The 16,613-nt window shown below is 45.3% G+C and overlaps 1 protein-coding gene across 6 annotated transcripts in view; it reads left to right on the top strand.

Annotated features, from left to right (window-relative positions):
- Window positions 1-16,613, top strand: part of XPR1 (xenotropic and polytropic retrovirus receptor 1) — a 68,727-nt gene that overhangs the window by 33,337 nt on the left and 18,777 nt on the right. For 5 of the 6 annotated variants that reach the window (XR_014932971.1, XR_014932972.1, XM_015869702.3 and 2 more), the window contains exons 3-7: window positions 8,212-8,313; window positions 11,039-11,262; window positions 13,709-13,858; window positions 14,237-14,320; window positions 14,777-14,858. Coding sequence is in view for 4 of the 6 variants with exons in the window: in XM_015869702.3 (XP_015725188.1) it covers window positions 8,212-8,313; window positions 11,039-11,262; window positions 13,709-13,858; window positions 14,237-14,320; window positions 14,777-14,858 (642 nt within the window). In the remaining 2 variants the exon portion in view is untranslated. Of the gene's footprint in view, window positions 1-1,319; window positions 1,434-8,211; window positions 8,314-11,038; window positions 11,263-13,708; window positions 13,859-14,236; window positions 14,321-14,776; window positions 14,859-16,613 lie in introns of those variants that run through there. The other variant, XM_085512122.1, reaches the window with a different exon arrangement.

Genomic DNA, 16,613 nt, shown 5'->3' with positions numbered 1-16,613 from the left:
CGCTACCTGCCATGTGGCGTATTTCATGGGCTCATTTGGCAAACGGAGGGAAAATACTTCCATGTTCCGCTGTAAAAATAGTGCAGCCGTCTGGAAGCCCAATTATGTTGTGCTGTGGGATTACCCCGATAACACTGTCACTGAAGGCAGATTGATAGCTCCCGAATTGCAGTTCTGGGGGAGTTGGGGGGAGGGTGGAATGATAAAACAGCAAAGAAACCCCAGATCAATTGGTGTGTTAGAAATGAGTTGGAAGGGGGGCTGTAATGTTTCGGCTTACTTTTGGTGAGTATTTACTGTCATTTCATGAAGCTGCAGCTCCCTGCAGAGCTGGCAGCCTGGTGCTCAGCTGGCAGCAGTGGCCACGTTGCTAATTTGGGGTGCTGTAAGCTGAACCAGGAGCAAAGCGCTCTCGTCAGCGCAGGAACAAGTGCAGCATCAGCAGCTTCCCTTGGTGTGTTGCAAGCAGGATGGCTATCGGATGTGTGCGGTGCTTTAGTCTTGGCAGACTTTAAGGTTTTTCAGTCCTAGGTGTTGCTTTGGAGTTAGTTTTGTACCTCTCGGTGTGCACAGAAACACAGCTTTGCCTTGCATCCCAAGCGCACAGTTTTGCTTCGTTCATTGCATCCTGTCCCTCCTGACCCATCCTTCTTTTCTTTCAGGCCTGTAATGGATTAATGATTTTATGTAAATGCGCTGTTTGATGGACTTGGGAGGTGTGCCCTGGGACTTGTTTAAGCTATCACATAGGAAATGCATCATCTGTTCCGTGCTTTCCGCAATTGCCATCATTTTTATTTCTCCTTTATTCCTTCTCCCTAATTTCTAATCTTTTATTTCTTTCTTCTTTAATCCTTCACAGCGTGTGTAGACCATTTGCCCGCCTTTAAGGATTTAATTGTTTTTCAGCCCTGTCTCCCTTCCCCACCCCCTATATTCTGCCTTAAATAGGAAGCCAGAAGCAACCCTCCCCTCATTACATACCTGATTGCTATTCAGTTCCCAGGGGGGAGGCACTGAGAGCTAAAAAGCCAGGGGCTGGAGGTCTGGGCTCTCAGGTTAGACTCACTGAATGTCACTAATTAGAGGAGAGTAGCTGCTTACATATTTATTCATGTTTCAGACCAGTTGGTGAATCAATTGAGTGAATGAACTGGGGCAGCCTCCGTGTTTCTTGGGGGTTGAAATAAAGCTCCAGGACCTATTGGAGCTCAGTTGGTGCTGGAGTATAGTGGTGTGAGTGTAGCAAAAGGGTTCTTCTGCCCTTCCATGTGACACAGCAGTGATGTTTTATGCTTTCCCCACCTTCCATAGTCCCACTGCCGAGGAGCCAGTTCTTCCTCCCAAACACTTGCCAGAAAAGCCCTACTTATCGTGGGTGAGAAGAAAACGCTGTCATCTTGAGGGCCGTCATCGCTCTATTTGTAGTTAAGGTAATGGATTGGTTTGCCTAAAGGTTACATTCAAATCCTTGCAGGATTCTAAAATCGGGACAACAACAACTTTGCGCTGATGCGTCGCTGACAGATTTAAACAGCGCGGAATAACCTTGTAATACCCAGTTTCCTTTGCTTTTTGCCAAGGAACAGATTGGTTTCCCTGCAAACACCTTCAAGTGTTGCCTTTTACCAAAATCCCCTCTGAATTTAGCTCCTGCTTTTCACCCTCGGGTGGATCTGTGGTGCGGGGCTTGCAGGTTTCTCACAGCAAAGCATGCTTCCTTTCATTCACCCTTAATAGAGAGAGCACCTGCACGTAAGGTGATGCACTGCACTGTAACTCAGGCTTTTGCCATGCTCCCAAGCAGGGGTATGGCACTGGTGGTTGCAAGGCACCACAATGCTCTTGGAGATGTAAGCAAGAGGTGGTTAGGAAATCTGGGCTCTTTTTTTCCCCTCCTCAGCGTGCTTGCTTCCAGTTTGTTTCCAGAAGCAAAGCCCATTGGTGCTGGCAGTTAGTTTTGCAGTTTGTGTATTCCTGTCCCGCCGGGTTTTGTTCTGTAAGCAATAGAAATTACTGAATGCTTCCTTTGGCTGCGTTATTTACAAAGTGCCAGCAGTGCTGCGTGTTGCTCCTGGGAGAATGTCGGGGGGAGTCACATGCCTCTAAATCATTCTTCTCATTTGAGGTGTAAAGAAAAAAACCCTTTTTCAAGGATTCCAGGCTGCTCTGGGCAGAGATGCTTCCTGTAGCTCCTGCGTGGGGACTGGGGCTGAGCAAGGGCACAGGCAAGCAAACAAGGCTATTGAATCCTGAACTGAAATTGCCCCAGACAGGCTTCTGCTTTCTGGGCTGGAGTGGGGTCCCAATGAGAAGCAGGGTGGGCTTGGCTCTGTGCTCTATGCAGGCCAGCAGCATCTGTGCTGAGTGTAAAGGTCCCCTGGTACACCCTAACTCAGAGCAGCTCTCCAGCCCTATGCCATCTTTCCAAGATACCGTGGAAACACATTTTTCTTCATCAGATAATTGCTTGCTTATTATCTTCTCGCTGACTGTTTGCTCTTAATAGCTGGTTTAGAAAAAAAAAAGGAAAGAGAAAAATGAATTGGAATAGCTTGCTCCCCGGGGGGGGATGAAGCCATCACTGGCGTGTTTATAGCAGGCATGTCTTTGTGCTGCGTGGCCGCTTCCATGTATGGGGAGCCTGTCGCTTGTTCTGCATTGTTAGTTTTCTCATTCTGGTTGCTCTCAATATTAATTGAAGTCTTTCCCCCGACGCAGCTTTGTTAATCTTCCCTTTCTCATTGCCCTCCTGCTGGCTTTGATACCCCCAGCAAACACTCTCCTGTGTGCCTGAGAAGAGATGAAAAGCAGCCCTGTTTTCCTTTTACCAGTGCTCCCTTTGTTTACCTGTTTCTTACTGCCACTTTTGAGCAATTTTCTTTCTTTCCTAACTTTCCTAGCCTTGTTCTGTAATTGTTACAAGGATGCCGATGGCTTTCTGGGGTGATGGGGGGAGGTCTGGTATCAGCTCTATCCATGCAGCATGGTTCTCGATCCATTAGCCTCATTGCATTTCAGTCTGTTACCCTGTTTTGTCTCCCTGGGATGTGGTGTGCTGGGCTTCCCCTTCCCCATCCTGTCCCATCCTATTCTGCCCTGCTTTGCTAGCAGCATCATCCTGTTCCTCCTGGGGTTTTTAAGAAGCTCAAATGCTCCTAATTGCATCATTTCCCTAAAGGTTTTCAGCATCGCTGCTGGCAACCTGCAGGAGGAAGCTGTAGCTTGCATCTCGCTCATCTCCAGCAACTGCAGCTCAATGCTTACAAGTGATGGATGTTTGAATGACTGAGCTGTTGGAGCTGTGGGCACCTGGCATCCCACATGGCAGCCAGGCTTCAGTCAGCTTTCTGTAATGAGAAGGTAATTGCTGCTGCTTGCTTAAGGTCTGGGAGTAGGACCATTAAAACGGGAGGCTCAATCACAGAAGCATAAACAGTCATTTTATTATGGAGCTTTATGTCTTACAAACAACCTTTCTTTGCTTGATTAAATTTATTGGCAAGGTTGAACCCATGTCTTTCTTGATAGATACAGAATCCCATTGAAATAGGTGGGAAAGCTTCCTCTTGGTTCTCTTGCCATGCCATGAAGCTTAACCTTCCTTCACGGGGTGGGACAGGGAAGTAATATTTATGGCTTTTAGAGTGAGAGATCTCTGCTATGTTCAGCACCAGAGTGTTTGAGTTTCCTTTAATTTCCCCCTGGTGCTGCGTTGCTAGTCCCTGTGGTAATCACTCCCATCACTGATTTGAGCTCACATCTATAGGATATAGGATCTCCCCCACCCCTTTCTAGAGCAGGTGGATCTTAAACAGATAAAAGAAGTTGGGAGCTATAGCACAGACTGGCTACATTCAGTTTTGCCAGGCTTGAAAGAGCACGTGAACTGAAGGAACAGGTGAATATAGGGAAGAACTTCAACTGGAACTTGGAACACCTGATTTGAAGTCATCAGTTCTAGTCATAGTGTTCCATGCTGCTGCATATCTTTATTGCTGCTAGTCCTTTGTGTTTGCTTTGCTTAAGGGCCAAGCTGGGAAGTCGGGGAAGCATCCCTTACACTCACCTATATGAGTTTCTAGAAGGAAAGCATTCTTCAGCTCTTGTAGCTGGATAGAACACAAGGCTCTGTGTTACTTAACCACCGATGTGTAAACTGTGAGATGGGTTTTGTGCAACCATTGTTGCTGCAGGGCTGCTTCATTTAAAGGAAAGCCATGTCTCTGGGCAGCAGGTCAGCAGCTGGAGGAATGTGTGGGCACGTTGTTTAGCCAGGGACATGCCTGCTGCCATCCTGGTCCTTCCACCAACCTTTGGTATCTCTGCTGGCATCGCTGGCTGCTTGCTTCGACTGGGCACACCTGGTCTGTGTGTCTGGACAGGTCCTGGTATGCATGGAGCAGGCTTCTCAACCCCACTGCTTTCTGTTCTTTGGCCTTTGAATGTGCGGTGGTTGGTGTGAAACTTCATCTGGAGCTGCCGTGGTTCTTCTCGACCCTCTCTTCTTCACTCTGAAGTGTGTGGTGTATTTCTGGTTTAGCTTTCCAGGAAGCTTTTATTTAAATAAATCTTTACTTTTCTCCTTGAAAAGGAGAAGAATTCAAAGGCAAGTATTGCAAGTCCTGTCCCTCTGTGTTGTCTCTTGGTTTTCAAATCTACCCTATTGCATTAACTCTAATTTTATGGCAGATTGTGAAATATTGCTAGTTATTTCTCATATTTTTTTCTGCTCCTGCCTCACTGTCCTTCACATGTGAGGTACCCCTTAGCCTAGGTCCTGTAAGCCCCATAAATAGCACTGGAGTGTCATGGTCACTTGTAGATGCAGGCAGCAATGGGGACAGACCAATGGAGCTGAAAGGGCACTGTGCAGAAGTCAAACAACCCAGTGATATTCTGGACTAGCTGCCAGCCTTTTCTATACCTGATTTTCTTACCAGAATAGTACAGTTGCTTTAGGTTCTGTATTGATAGAGCCACAGGCTCTTGGTTATTTACCTAGTTGGAAGGCACCTTGTGGAGGTTGCTTTTGCTTCCCCACTAAATAAACCATCTACAAGAATACAACTAACAGTGACACAACCTAAAAGTAAGGGAACAGAGTTGTTACCCACCTGAATATTGTAATTTCCAAAGGTATTCTGAAATGGATTCCATTTATTCTGGGCTAGTGGTTGAACCCATGCATGGCAAACCAAAGCCTGAGATAAACCAAAGCCTCCTCCTCTACCTGCCCACAAACACTGTCTTTGCAGATAGTGCAACCTCATTTGCTACCTGACTGTTCATTTTTTATATCTGGAGTTAGAGAAGTAACTTAATAACCAAATCTCATTTGGCCTAAGGCGGTCATTAAGTGGAGAGCTGACCAGCACGTCTGGAATCGTTTAGAAGAGTAGATACAGCCTACTGTAAATTTCTTTAATTTTGGTGGTTTTTTTTTAATGTTACCTAATGTATGAAGCTTCTTGCATGGTATTTTGTTTCAAGGCCTCATTTTTGTTGATGGAATCTTCCAAGAAAGAGATGCACCGTTACACATAAATGTACGGTTACTCAGAAGTGAAGGTAAAACATGAAGGCAAATGTTCCTTCCATGCAAAGTGAGTGGTGTCTGCTTCCTCTCTCCTCCCATAGCAAGAAAAGAAGGTTCCATATCTATGCTCTGAACACTTAAAAATGTGCTTATACTTATTAGCCACAAGACTGGGCATGAAAATGCATGGTGAGTAATTAATTTCTTAGAAGCAGGATGAGTGATACCACGTGCAGCTGACAGGAGGGTGGCTTTCTGCACAGAGGGAGGGAGTTGGTGCATGGAAGTATCTTGGCCATGGAAAAATCCCCCAGTAAACACAAGGGTGACTCATTAGGGATGTAGAGGTGATCTTTGTTCTTGCGTTTATGAGCTATTCAGCTTGAGTTCTAGCTCTTTTCTGATTTTCCAAAGCCTGGTCACGTTGGGTTGGTGTGGCCCTATCTGAGCCCAAGGCACGGGGCTTTTTGGTAGCAAGAGGCCAACAGCAGGGCATAGCAAACATTTAACATATCCAGACAGCCTGGAAGCCCATGGAAGTGAGTAAGCAAGCAGCCCCATATGTCAATCACTTGTTTCTGTGCTGCAGTGCACAAGAATTTGGATGCACAGTTCTTACATGCTGAGAAATGAGTGTGTGGGGCAGTGCAGAAATGCAACTTGCATGTTTTTCCACTTCAGGCTCTATTCTAGGTGAGCCCTGTGCACGCCAGGAAGCATGGAGATGGGAGCGCATCCCAATTGCTTCAGCTTGAGATGTGATTTTGCAAGGAAGGGCAATGGGCTTTTTGGGCTTACTGACTTGTCCTCTGCAGCAGGAAGGTGATGGCAGGAAACAGCCGTATTGATCGGGCTCTCTTGGCAGCCTTGCTCATGGCAGCAGCGTGGATTTTAGGGTAAAAGACTATTAGGGCCATAGAAATAGAACAAAAGAAAGGTTACCAGTGGTCCTTCTTGGCAGTGGTAGCTCGATGCCTTTTAACAACAGCTTCTGTTGTCATGGAGCTCCTGAATCCAAGGCCGATTTCTGGCACTGTGATTTTCTCATGGCAGAAAATGTTGTCCTGTCCTAGCCTTGGGGGTAGAACAAATAAAGGCAATAGCCTTGGCAGCACTTGTCTATTATTGCAGCTCAATTGCTGAACTGCAGTGGGAACATTACCAAAGGGAAACCTTTTCTGCACAGAAAATCTTGATTTATTTATTATTTTTTTGTGAAGCTGGCATCCACTGTGGTCTGCAAGATGTCTTTTATAAGGAGATGTTTGGGTAGGGATATTGAATGGTTTATACAGAGCCTTGCTTTTCTCTGAGTCAGCAGCGTTTTGAGGTCCAAACAGAGATCTGAATTCCCCAGCTCAAGGTTTTTGGAAGGTCTTTCAGTAGCGGCTCATTAGTGCCTTAGAGCCCTTTTTCCTCTTAACTTTGGGTGCATTCAAACAGCTCTACGCATCCGTTGTCTCCTAAAATGATCGGTGAAGTAGGAAATAAGGGATTTCTTTGGCACTGTGTTGGTTTAGCCCCGCATCATGTTGAGCTTCCTGTTGCTTTGTGAGGCGACATTTTGGAAGGAGCAGAAATATATGGCCCTTCCTTAAGTCAGCTCTGGTTTGGTACTCCCTGATTACAGTTATTTGAAAACCTTCAGGCAACTGCTGGCCTAAAATCTGCCTACTAAGTGCCACGCACTAATTTCTCTTGCTCCATCCACCCACACGTGTGTGGTTCAGGGATTAGGGCAAGTCTGGATTAGCTTTGCCACTAGGGCTGCAGAGTATTGTGTGGCAACCTCTGTGACTCTGCCCTTAGAAATGACCAGCCCCAAAGCAGAGCTGTTTCCCATCCTTGGGTGTTGTGTTTGTGTGTGAAATCTTGCAGGGTGAGCTGAGGAAGCTGATCTGTCCTTGGCTCCTGATTATACAACCACGAGAGGTTTAAGCAAGGTCTTGAAGTGGCTGTTTTATCATAGCCCGGCTCTTGCTGAGGTCTGAAAGTCTGTCTCGGAGGGGTGTTGTTCAGTGCTGCCCATCACTATCCTGGTATCCCCTCCAGGAGGGGAAAGCAAGAGCTTGGCTTGGGTTTTGTGGACTACCAGAACAGTGTCATCTTGGAAGTGCCAATCTCCAAGCTCTATTGTGGAGGAAGGCTGCTGTGCAGAGCCAGCAAGTCCACCAAGAAGGCCTTGGGCAGGCACATGGGGGATGGAGCGTGGTTTATCCTTCCACCAGTGCCTGACTACATGATCCTTGAGGTCCCTTCCAACCCAGGTCTTTCTATGATTCTGTGATTCTGACTGTAGTGTGGGTGATGTTTTAGTGTTGGTGAGATGGCTACCTACCATCTTCACCCAGGGTGGCCCTGCAGGTGCAATCACACAAGCTGGGAAGTGAAGATGAAGCATATGAGATGTGCAGGAGCACATGAAGAGTGTGAAATGATGATGGGAACTTGAGTCAACGGGCAACATTTGTTCTGTGGGATTTCTTCCCCCTTGGTCTTGGAGCAATTCCTTTTACAATGAAGTACATGTTCCCACTGGACTTGGTTGTTCTTTTTCCATGTGACAAGGTGATATTTCTTTTCCTCTGAAGAAATATTTCCATGGCTGCCATTCAGAAATACGTTCCTATATTCTTCTCTTTCAACCTTTTCTTTCCTATTTTGTTTTACAGACACGGATGAAGACACGGTAAAAAGGTGTTTTGCCACGTTTGAAGAGAAGTTCTTCCAAACCTGTGAGAAAGAACTTGCCAAAATCAACATTTTCTATTCAGGTAAGGTGCTTATTTGTGTGTATTTGTGGAATATACAGCAACATAAAAAGCGTCTGAAGCTCCCAGGCTTTCAGAATAGCCACAGTGTCTATGGAAGGTCTACCACCAGGTAATTAGAGGGCAGGTTTACATGGGAGACTGCTCTGGTTTAATCACAGACATGGAACCAAACCATGGTTTTTGAATGGAAGAGGACGAAGGGCAGGCACTTTCATTTCTTTGTAATAGCATCCTACTGAATTTTGAAGATGCTCTTAAATTTAAGTGGCAGCTTACATATAGGGCACACTTCCTCATCCATGGTGACATTCTCCTGTGTGTGTTTAGACAACTTTGTACTGGTGTGCTCTAGTTCCACCCACCATTACATCTCTGCTGGTTTTCTGCCTCTTTTGGTAATGCTTGAAAGGAGTTTTCAACTGGAAAAGAGTTTAAATATGGGTACAGTGAGGTACTGACTGCTGCCATATTTTCTTTCAACGTGTTCTTGATTTATTAGCGTCTTGAATTAAACAGGCTTTTGCAGCACTTCATGGTAGCCTTCTCTTCTTATTTTGATCAGATAACAGAGTTGAATTGTGTAAAGTATTTTAATAACCATCTAGTCTAAAGTATGACTTTACTGCTAGCTGTTCTATTGCTGACAGAATCTGGGTGTTGAACACAAGAATAGCTAAAAGCATAATAGATGCACTAAGTGTATGCTGCTGCTTGCCTCTCTTCAGCTTCCATGTAGGGAAGCAAACCTCCCTTGGGCTGGCTGTGCCAGCTATCCTGGCTCTGTGGAGCTGTTTTGATGGAGCCATGGTGGGTACATGAAGAATGAAGGAAGAGGTTTTTAGCTAGACACTGTTGGGTCAGCTGGGTTGCACGCTTGAGTCTTTAGGCATTTTTCTATGTGCAATTTGTATGTCCCTACCTAAACTTCAGAACAGTTCTCAGTTTAGCTTTACCCTGACTATTATATCAAAAAATACCATTGTTGTTATGCTCAGAGACTTGTCTTACTTTCATTGAATCACAGAATGGCCTGGGTTGAAAAGGACCACAATGATCGTCTAGTTTCAACCCCCTGCTACGTGCAGGGTCACCAACCACCAGACCAGGCTGCCCAGAGCCATTTTCTGAGCTGTTTCAGCAGCTCTAGTAGGAGATCCTGTGTGCTACAAGCTAAGCTCCATGGAAGGAGTTCTCTCAATTTATATGCACAGCGCACATGATAATTTTCCCTAATGAAGACCTGCTAACAAATATGCCCCCACATCCACACACCCCTTCCCTCATTGTATAGAATGACATTAATAATACAGGATTGGGTTTTTTTTTTCAATTTGCTGTCACTTCAAAAAGTTATAGGAGCAAATATGCGTGATTTGAAAATCTCTTGTGAAAAGATTTAAATAAGTCTTTTATTTGCAAGAGAGCAGTGTGACTGGAATCGTATGGAAACCCCTTATTAGTGTTATTAACGTGAAGCTACATAGAGGAACCAGTGGGGGAATGTTCTTTGTCTTGTCCATATCACAAGCATGCCATGTTGGGCCCTGTTATAACCGCAGGCAGGTGGTGGCTTGCATCATGACCTGCTGCTTGCTATTTATTATGAGCTTACTATATGGTTTCTTAGACACTTTATGACAGTAAATATTGCCTGCTTGCAGGAAAGCTAATCCTTTTGATGATCACTGTTTGATTTCCTCCTCCCCTCCTTTTCCTGTCCTGAAGGCTCTGCTCTGAGCACTGCCTTGTGCTGTGTGCTCAGAGACTGTTGGCTTCCATCAAACGCAGTCTTAATTCCCCAGGCTGTTATTCTGCCCCTGCAGGAAGGAAACCTGCCATTAAATAGATCTGATCTGATAAACAGCTTGTGATTATTTGGGCTTCTCTTGGCTAAACTTATACCCAATCGAAACAAAAAATAGGAACATTTTTGGATAGTTCCAGCTAAGAAGTGCTTGTTGAAATGCTAAGATTACATTTGTGGACAGTTTTGGTTTGTGTTTGGGGCCCTCCGGAGAGGAGCCTTGTTATAATCTAAGCCAGTTTAATGCAAGGAGGTCTGAGAGAGCCTGCCCTGAATGCACTCTGGGCAGGGCTGCTGTGAGCCTTTATGGGCTGTTGGGCTGCCCTGTGGCTGTCAGCAGTTCTGGGGCATAGCCATGGCCATGCAAACGACCATTCATCCAAACTGGAACTTGGGGAGTTATTTTACCAGCTCCTTGGTGAGTTGTTTTTTCCCAATCCTTATCTTTAAGTTTGGAAAATAGACCTTAGCTATCATTTTGATATGTTTTTGAAAGTTCAGGTTGGCAGCCCCTTTATTTGCTAACTAATGAGGGAGTGCTTCCAACGGGTGCGATGCAGCTTGGAGGGAGGAGGGGTAAGTGGTGACTGCAGGTTGTGTACAGATGCCAGCAGCCTCATGGCTGCTGATCAGAGCAGGAGCTGCATCTGTCACTGGGAGCTTGCCAGAGGGGCTGCGTTGTTCTCCAAGCTCCAAAATCCAGCCATGCACGTGAAATGTGTTTCTTCTTTGATTTCTTTCTCATATAAACTGGTAGCAACCACACGGCCTGTAGTGGATGCTGGCCAGGCAGTAGGTTATTCTGTGCAGCGATATTTACCTACAGGCATATTGTTTGGGGAAGAGATCATACTTGCCTTTACAGGTCTGGTAGGCAAGTTGCTGTCCACTTACCTGCCTTTTTCCTTCCCCTACCAACAGAAAAGCTTGCAGAAGCTCAGCGCAGATTCACTACACTTCGGACGGAGTTACAGTCAACGTTGGATGCACAGAAAGAAGCCAGTGGGGCTTCCACGCTGCCGCGGCGCAGAAAGCCAGTCTTCCACCTGTCCCATGAGGAGCGTGTCCAGCATAGGAATATCAAAGATCTGAAATTGGCCTTCAGCGAGCTCTACCTCAGCCTCATCTTACTGCAGAACTATCAGGTATCCACAGAGGGAAGCACTTTGAGAAGGCTCTGTGTCTGCTCATCTTTATGCTCATGTTGCCTCATTCAAGCCAGTCTTCCACTTCATTTTAGCCTTAGGGATCCTGGCTTCAGTTAAAGAAAGGTCCGATGCCTAGCAGCCAGTGACATGCTTCTTGTAGTGTTGTGTTGAGCTGGAAACACTTAGCTGACCTGCAGAAGGACCTCATGTCCTCCTCCCTTTCCGAGCTCTCTGACCCTTGGCACTGTCACAACGTGCAGTCAGTGCAGTCACTCTGAGGCCTCGTGCTTTGGTGGTGCGTTGTTCTATGCAGGGTTAGAGCTGAGAAGGTGGGGAAGGAGCTCTTTTATCTCGTGTTTGTAATGGAACTTGAAATGCTAACATAATGTTTCCTCTTGGTGTTACCATGGCAGTGACTCTGACCTCGATATATCAGAATTTCTTGTTAAAACATCCACTTCAATAGAAAAACAACAAGCGTTTGTAATTCTGTGGGACACGGGGCTCATTTGCCTTGAAAGAAGTATGAAGAAACAAATGTGTAGTTGTGGATGGACTTTTTGGTTTTGTTTCTTCTGGACTCGCTCTGCTTTTAAATATCTCATGGAGTTTATTTGTTTTACCTCATTAAATAAGAATGGTTGAACTTAGAGCCTTTCACTTCAGTTTGCTGGATCTGTATTTAGGTCCTTACCAGTAATGCCTGGAGTCCTTTCGCTGTAAGCAATACTTGAATACCGCTCTGTAGTATGGACAGGGCTTAACAGGAGGTGACAAAGGTCATTCCTCTAACAAATCCTTTCCTACTCTACATCAATGACAAAAGGCATCCTGCATATTTACCTTCTTGTCTTGTGCTACTGTGAGTCCAAGAGCACTGTGTGTATGCTAAACACTTGCACAAAACCCATCTGGATTTGATAGCTTTCAGTCTCCAAAAGGAGCAGAGCTTTTCTATGGCATATCTTCAAAGAGAATGCTGTGCATTTGCCTCGTTGGTGCATTTCCTAAGTAGAACGCTGGTATATGAGCAAAGTTTGCGAGTCTGCTGCTTCATCCCATTTATGTTGCATAATATTCTTGCATAAGTTGTGCTGTTTTTTCACCTTTAATGGCAAAGCACGCTATTAGTCAGTTGACTTCAATAAATACAACTAGCATTCAGCAGAAATGGAAGTCAGGCCTGGAGGAAGCCCCGTGCCAAGTGAATAGCAGGACAAATAGAACGTGTGACTGAGTGCATGACACTGGGATGTGTGAGGTGGCACCACGAGGGATGCTACTGTGCCCTGAGGACACCAGAGTCAGGCTGTAAGTCCTGTTAGTGCACGGATCAAGTGGTGTCAGTTCAGGCTGTGGAAAAACCTCAGCCCAAAATCAGCATTTTGTTCCATCGCTTTCATTTCAAACTTACCAAATGGTGATCTGCTCTCCCTGGGGTAGTAGAATGCTGGCTTTTCCAATGGAGAGTAATTAAAGTCTGTTGTCTGCAGTAATGCAGATCAGTAATGCATTGGCTTCCTGCTCCCATCTCCCTAGCCTCATTTCCCCACCTATATGGCAGGGGTCTGGTACTAAATCACTCACAGCGTAATTAGATTGGAAATAATTTCGGTGAGTAGTTGGTGCCTCTCCCCAGGGTATTGGATTCTGCTGTTTTCTATGTTTTTCTTTCCAAGCTAATTTCGAAGCTTGTTCTGAAGTGACTCCTGCGTGTGTCACTGCTGTCTGAAGGGGATGTAGAGCCTTTCGAGTTGCATTTTCTGTGCACTGAAGTACAGTATTTCAGATGCGTCCTGTCACAGCAATTGCTGCTTAATGCAGTGTGCTGAGCTTTGCCTATCTTTGTTTCTGGGTGTTAGGGGAGTCTTGGGTCAGGGCTCAGCACATAGCTTGGAAATCAACCATTATCTTTTCTGTTTTAATGTGGTGTCGTCTGCTTATCTCACTCACTGTGTCTGCAAGCCTAATAGACTGGTTTTGTAGTCATGGGGTGGGGTGTGCTGGGGAAGAACATGCTGTCCTGGGGCTGCACTTGGCTGGGTTTCATTTGCAACTGAATGAAGATTTCCCTTCTATCCTGTGCTTATTCTGACAATTTGGAAGGTTTGGAGAAACTGGAAATCGGTAGCTTGGTTCTCTCCAGTGCAGAAAAGCCTTTGAAAGGATTAACGTGTGCCTTCCCTGGAGGATTTGGGCCAAACCATGTTCTTTCTGTGACTTATTAAGAGCTCAGTCCAACTATTGCTTTTGCAGAGACCTGTTGCTGAACTGCAGTACCTGGGATGCAGTCAGGTGCCTGTGCAGGCAGAGCATGTTGTAGGAAAGTTAGGCTTATGAGATTTGAGTAGATCCAAAGACTGTTCATTATTCCTTTTCTTGTTACCCTTGGCAAATTACCAAGCTGAGGTTTGATGGCAGTAACTATTTCCCTCGTCTGCAGAACCTGAACTTCACTGGCTTCCGCAAGATCTTGAAGAAGCATGACAAGAACCTGGAGACAACACGAGGGGCAGAGTGGCGCGTGGCCGAGGTGGAGGTGGCACCCTTCTACACCTGCAAGAAGATCAACCAGCTCATCTCTGAAACAGAGGTAAAGATGCTGCTCCTATTGCAGCTAGGAAGCAATGGCTTCTTGTTCACTGCCAGATGTAGGTTGTATTCACCACTAAGGCAACTATGAAGTAAAGTGACACTGATTTCTGGCATTGCTCGCACACATCTGTGTAAGTTTATCTTAAGGTGGCAGCTTTTCACTCTGAGAAGCTTGCACTGTGTCATTACCTTACCAGGTAATGATAACTGGATACATCACAGGAAGCTTTTCCTGTCTTTGCTACCACGTATTGGAAGAACACTGACCCAGACGTCAAATATAACTTGGAAATCAACTGTTACTTTTTGTTTTAATGCAGTATCCCGTGCTTACTGTTGGAATGAACTTCTGTGATATGTGTCTTTATCTCCTTAGGAAGTGGTGACCAACGAGTTGGAGGATGGGGACAGACAGAAGGCTATGAAACGCTTGCGTGTTCCACCTTTGGGAGCAGCTCAGGTAAACAATTGATAGAGCTGAGCTTCAGCAACTTGATAAGTTGCCAAATTGGATTCAGAAGTAGTGAAAATACCTGGATATGAGCATGTCCACAAACTGTGGGGGCAGGGAGGTCATGTAATCTGCTTTAGTTCTGGAAGATATGGAAACAGCTCACTGTTCCTGTGGATTGCAGGCACGGTAACATCGGGATGAGGTGAATAATAAGGAGAAATTGGTGCTAATTGTAATGCATGCTTACATCTTTAAAGCTGCTGAGAGGCCCCAGCTCTGCTTTAACACAGCATCAAGATAGGTAAAAATGTTATGCAACACTTTCAGTGCTGTGCTTCAAGGAGGAAGAGTGCAGTCTGAGATGAGACTGCATCCCTGATTTAAAATGTACTGTGTGAATGGAAGTGACTTTGCTGATAACCTGTTTAATCGCCCATAATTCCGCCATTGCTTTGTTCACAGCCTGTACCAGCCTGGACTACATTCAGGGTTGGATTTTTCTGTGGATTGTTCGTTGCACTGAACGTGACTGTCATACTTTCAGGTGGGTGTGTTCAGCAGGACCCAGCTGGCTCCTGTGTTCTTGTCTCTTAGCAGGGGCTTAGAGCTGAGCTAGTCGGCCTTCTGGGTTAGATCAGCCTGGGTCAGCTCATGCAGTTGTGAATTATTGGTGCTCAGTAATAGATCGTGTCCTTCTCGTGTTACCTATGTGGATTTTGGACTTGAATGTGTGGTGATTTTGTTCTCCTGGTTTCCTCCTTACTTTTGAAAGGATATTCTGGAAGTGTAACATCCATGTATAAAGACAAGGTGCTTGTTTTGTGAACACACGTTGCTCTTCCACCTTGAGGTAGGACTTAAGTTTTGCATAGCACCAATTCACAACAGAGAATAGAACATACGTATAGCTACGTGAATACCATGCCTTCCCTAATATTCAGTAGGAACGCATGAGAATGGCACAAAGCTGTGCCAGGGGAGGTTCAGATTAGATACTAGGAAGAATTTATTTACCATGACAGCAGCCTTGGTTTTATTCATCTAAGTTTGAGCTCTCACTGTAGTAAAAGGAAGGTCAGTACTCTAAGATCCAGATATGGGGTTTCATCACGAGCAGCTTTACTGTAGTGTATGTGATTTCAGTAGTGTAACTTAGGTAAGCAGTGCAACAGAAAATCAACGTATGAGCTCCTGTGCTTGGGAAAGCCCATGTCTGTGTTTTGATTTGAGAGCGTTTCTAATCAGATGTTTCTGTAATTGGATCTGAACACCTCCTGGGATAACATTTCTCTGTTTTAGAAGCTGTTTGCAAGCGCTTCCCTTTCACTCTTTGTATGGCAGAGGCAGAAAGTTGACCTGCCTGCATGAAGGCTTCGATGAATGTGTAGAAGCTGTTCTTTATTCATCAGTCTTTATTCTCAGTGTAACTTTCATGTTTGGTCTGTAAGATGCAAATAGGACCGAAGCCTGTAATGCTCATTTTGTCTCAATATTAGGAACAAAAAGAGAGACACGGTTGTGAGCAGGAATTCATCAGAATGATTACACCCCTAAAGCAGATGTTGCTAAACTAGTGTGAATAATTGGTACGTTTGTATCAGCAGACATGATCTGGTATCTCTGAGTTACTTCACATATTGAGCAAAAGCTGCATCCCAGCTGCAAGTTGTTTACTGTTAATTGGATGTTACGTTGCTAACCTCTGTGCTACTCCTGCCAAATTGTTTTGGTGCTGTGATTCACTAAGGTAGGATTTCAGAGTTGAAACCAATAGTCTACAGTTCTGTAAAAATGCCTCTTCTTTTCCCCCATTAACATGCTTATGGATGAGGAATACTCAGTGGATCTAGAACTGGGGATGAGAACAATTGTATGTGCTCTTCTCATCAAACCTCTATCAGTTGGTGGAGGTGCAGTGTTCTGCCTGGGGACTCGTGCTGGATGAAGTGCTGCTTTATAGGGCTGCTCATTGTTTGAGGCCATTTCCAAACCCCCAAAGACTGAACAAAGCAAGGAACAGACTTTCCCATATTGCTGCCTCGTGTTGGATATTCTGTTTGGGTGCGGCTGGCAGCAATGCTGCTGGTTATGAATATGTATCACGTTATGGCTGTACTGAATTCAGCGATCGGACGCGGTTCAGCGTTGTTATAAATGCTGTAAATTCTGCTGCCTGGTTTTGTGGGCAGCTGAGATATTTGTATCTCTGTCTGGTGAGATTTCCTCTCCGTTAAACCAGAATGTGTCAGTGGGTGTAGTGATGATTTATGCTTCGTGCTGTCCCTTGAGCCCGCAGTGT

The sequence above is a fragment of the Coturnix japonica genome, chromosome 11, assembly GCF_054131305.1.
Source record: "Coturnix japonica strain WE chromosome 11, WE-NBRP24, whole genome shotgun sequence".
Taxonomy (NCBI): domain Eukaryota; kingdom Metazoa; phylum Chordata; class Aves; order Galliformes; family Phasianidae; genus Coturnix; species Coturnix japonica.
This window is presented reverse-complemented; position numbering and strand designations above follow the sequence as displayed.